Here is a 629-nt window from a genome sequence, read left to right on the forward strand (position 1 = left end):
CGTTGCTCAGCTGCTGCTCCCCTAGAAGCCAGAGTGTAGCATTAGGCAGGACTCACCTGGCTGTGTTTCTACCACATGTAGATAAAGCCTGATCTGGATCTTTGGAGTCATACCTGCTCTTCTTGTCCACATTTATCTTGCCTCCATCCACCTCTCCCTCATTCTCCTCTGTGGGGCTCTGCAGTTCTGAACGAGGAAACGCTGTCTTCAAGGTGTCCACAATGGCATTCACCACAATCTACACACAAAAGCACACACATGTACTGCATCTTAAAGCCACTATGAATCCAACAGAGGCTTAGGCATACTTCGCTTACACATATGCATAATTGTCTAACCATCACAAAACTGTTTTAACGGGCTATATTTCATGTTTACACAATTACATCAAAGTCTGTCAGTGCTCACAGTAATTACCAAGCATCTAAAATGTGCTTATCATGAAGTCAAGTATTATTCAGCTGAGCAGTATAATGCTATTGCATATTTAGGCTCAAACCTTATCTATGCGGGACACAATGAAAGGCTTCTTGACAAAGGCAATCCTGGCGTCTGTATTGAGAGCCAGAAACTCCTGCATCTCTTCACTATTAGCTATTTCATGGATGGCACAGAGTTGCTGAAAAAAA

The 629-nt window shown here is 43.1% G+C and overlaps 1 protein-coding gene across 1 annotated transcript; it reads right to left on the minus strand.

Annotated features, from left to right (window-relative positions):
- Nucleotides 1–56: 56 nt before the first annotated feature.
- LOC109954343 (sorting nexin-19-like) lies at nucleotides 57–625 on the minus strand (the record flags this gene model as incomplete). The annotated part of the gene is made up of 2 exons (XM_020589706.1): nucleotides 57–238; nucleotides 500–625. Coding segments are annotated over 2 exons (308 nt in total), but the record flags the coding sequence as incomplete, so codon positions are not given.
- Between the last annotated feature and the right edge of the window lie 4 nt (nucleotides 626–629).

This window comes from Monopterus albus, unplaced genomic scaffold (genome assembly GCF_001952655.1).
Source record: "Monopterus albus unplaced genomic scaffold, M_albus_1.0 scaffold6758.1, whole genome shotgun sequence".
In the NCBI taxonomy this organism is placed as follows: domain Eukaryota; kingdom Metazoa; phylum Chordata; class Actinopteri; order Synbranchiformes; family Synbranchidae; genus Monopterus; species Monopterus albus.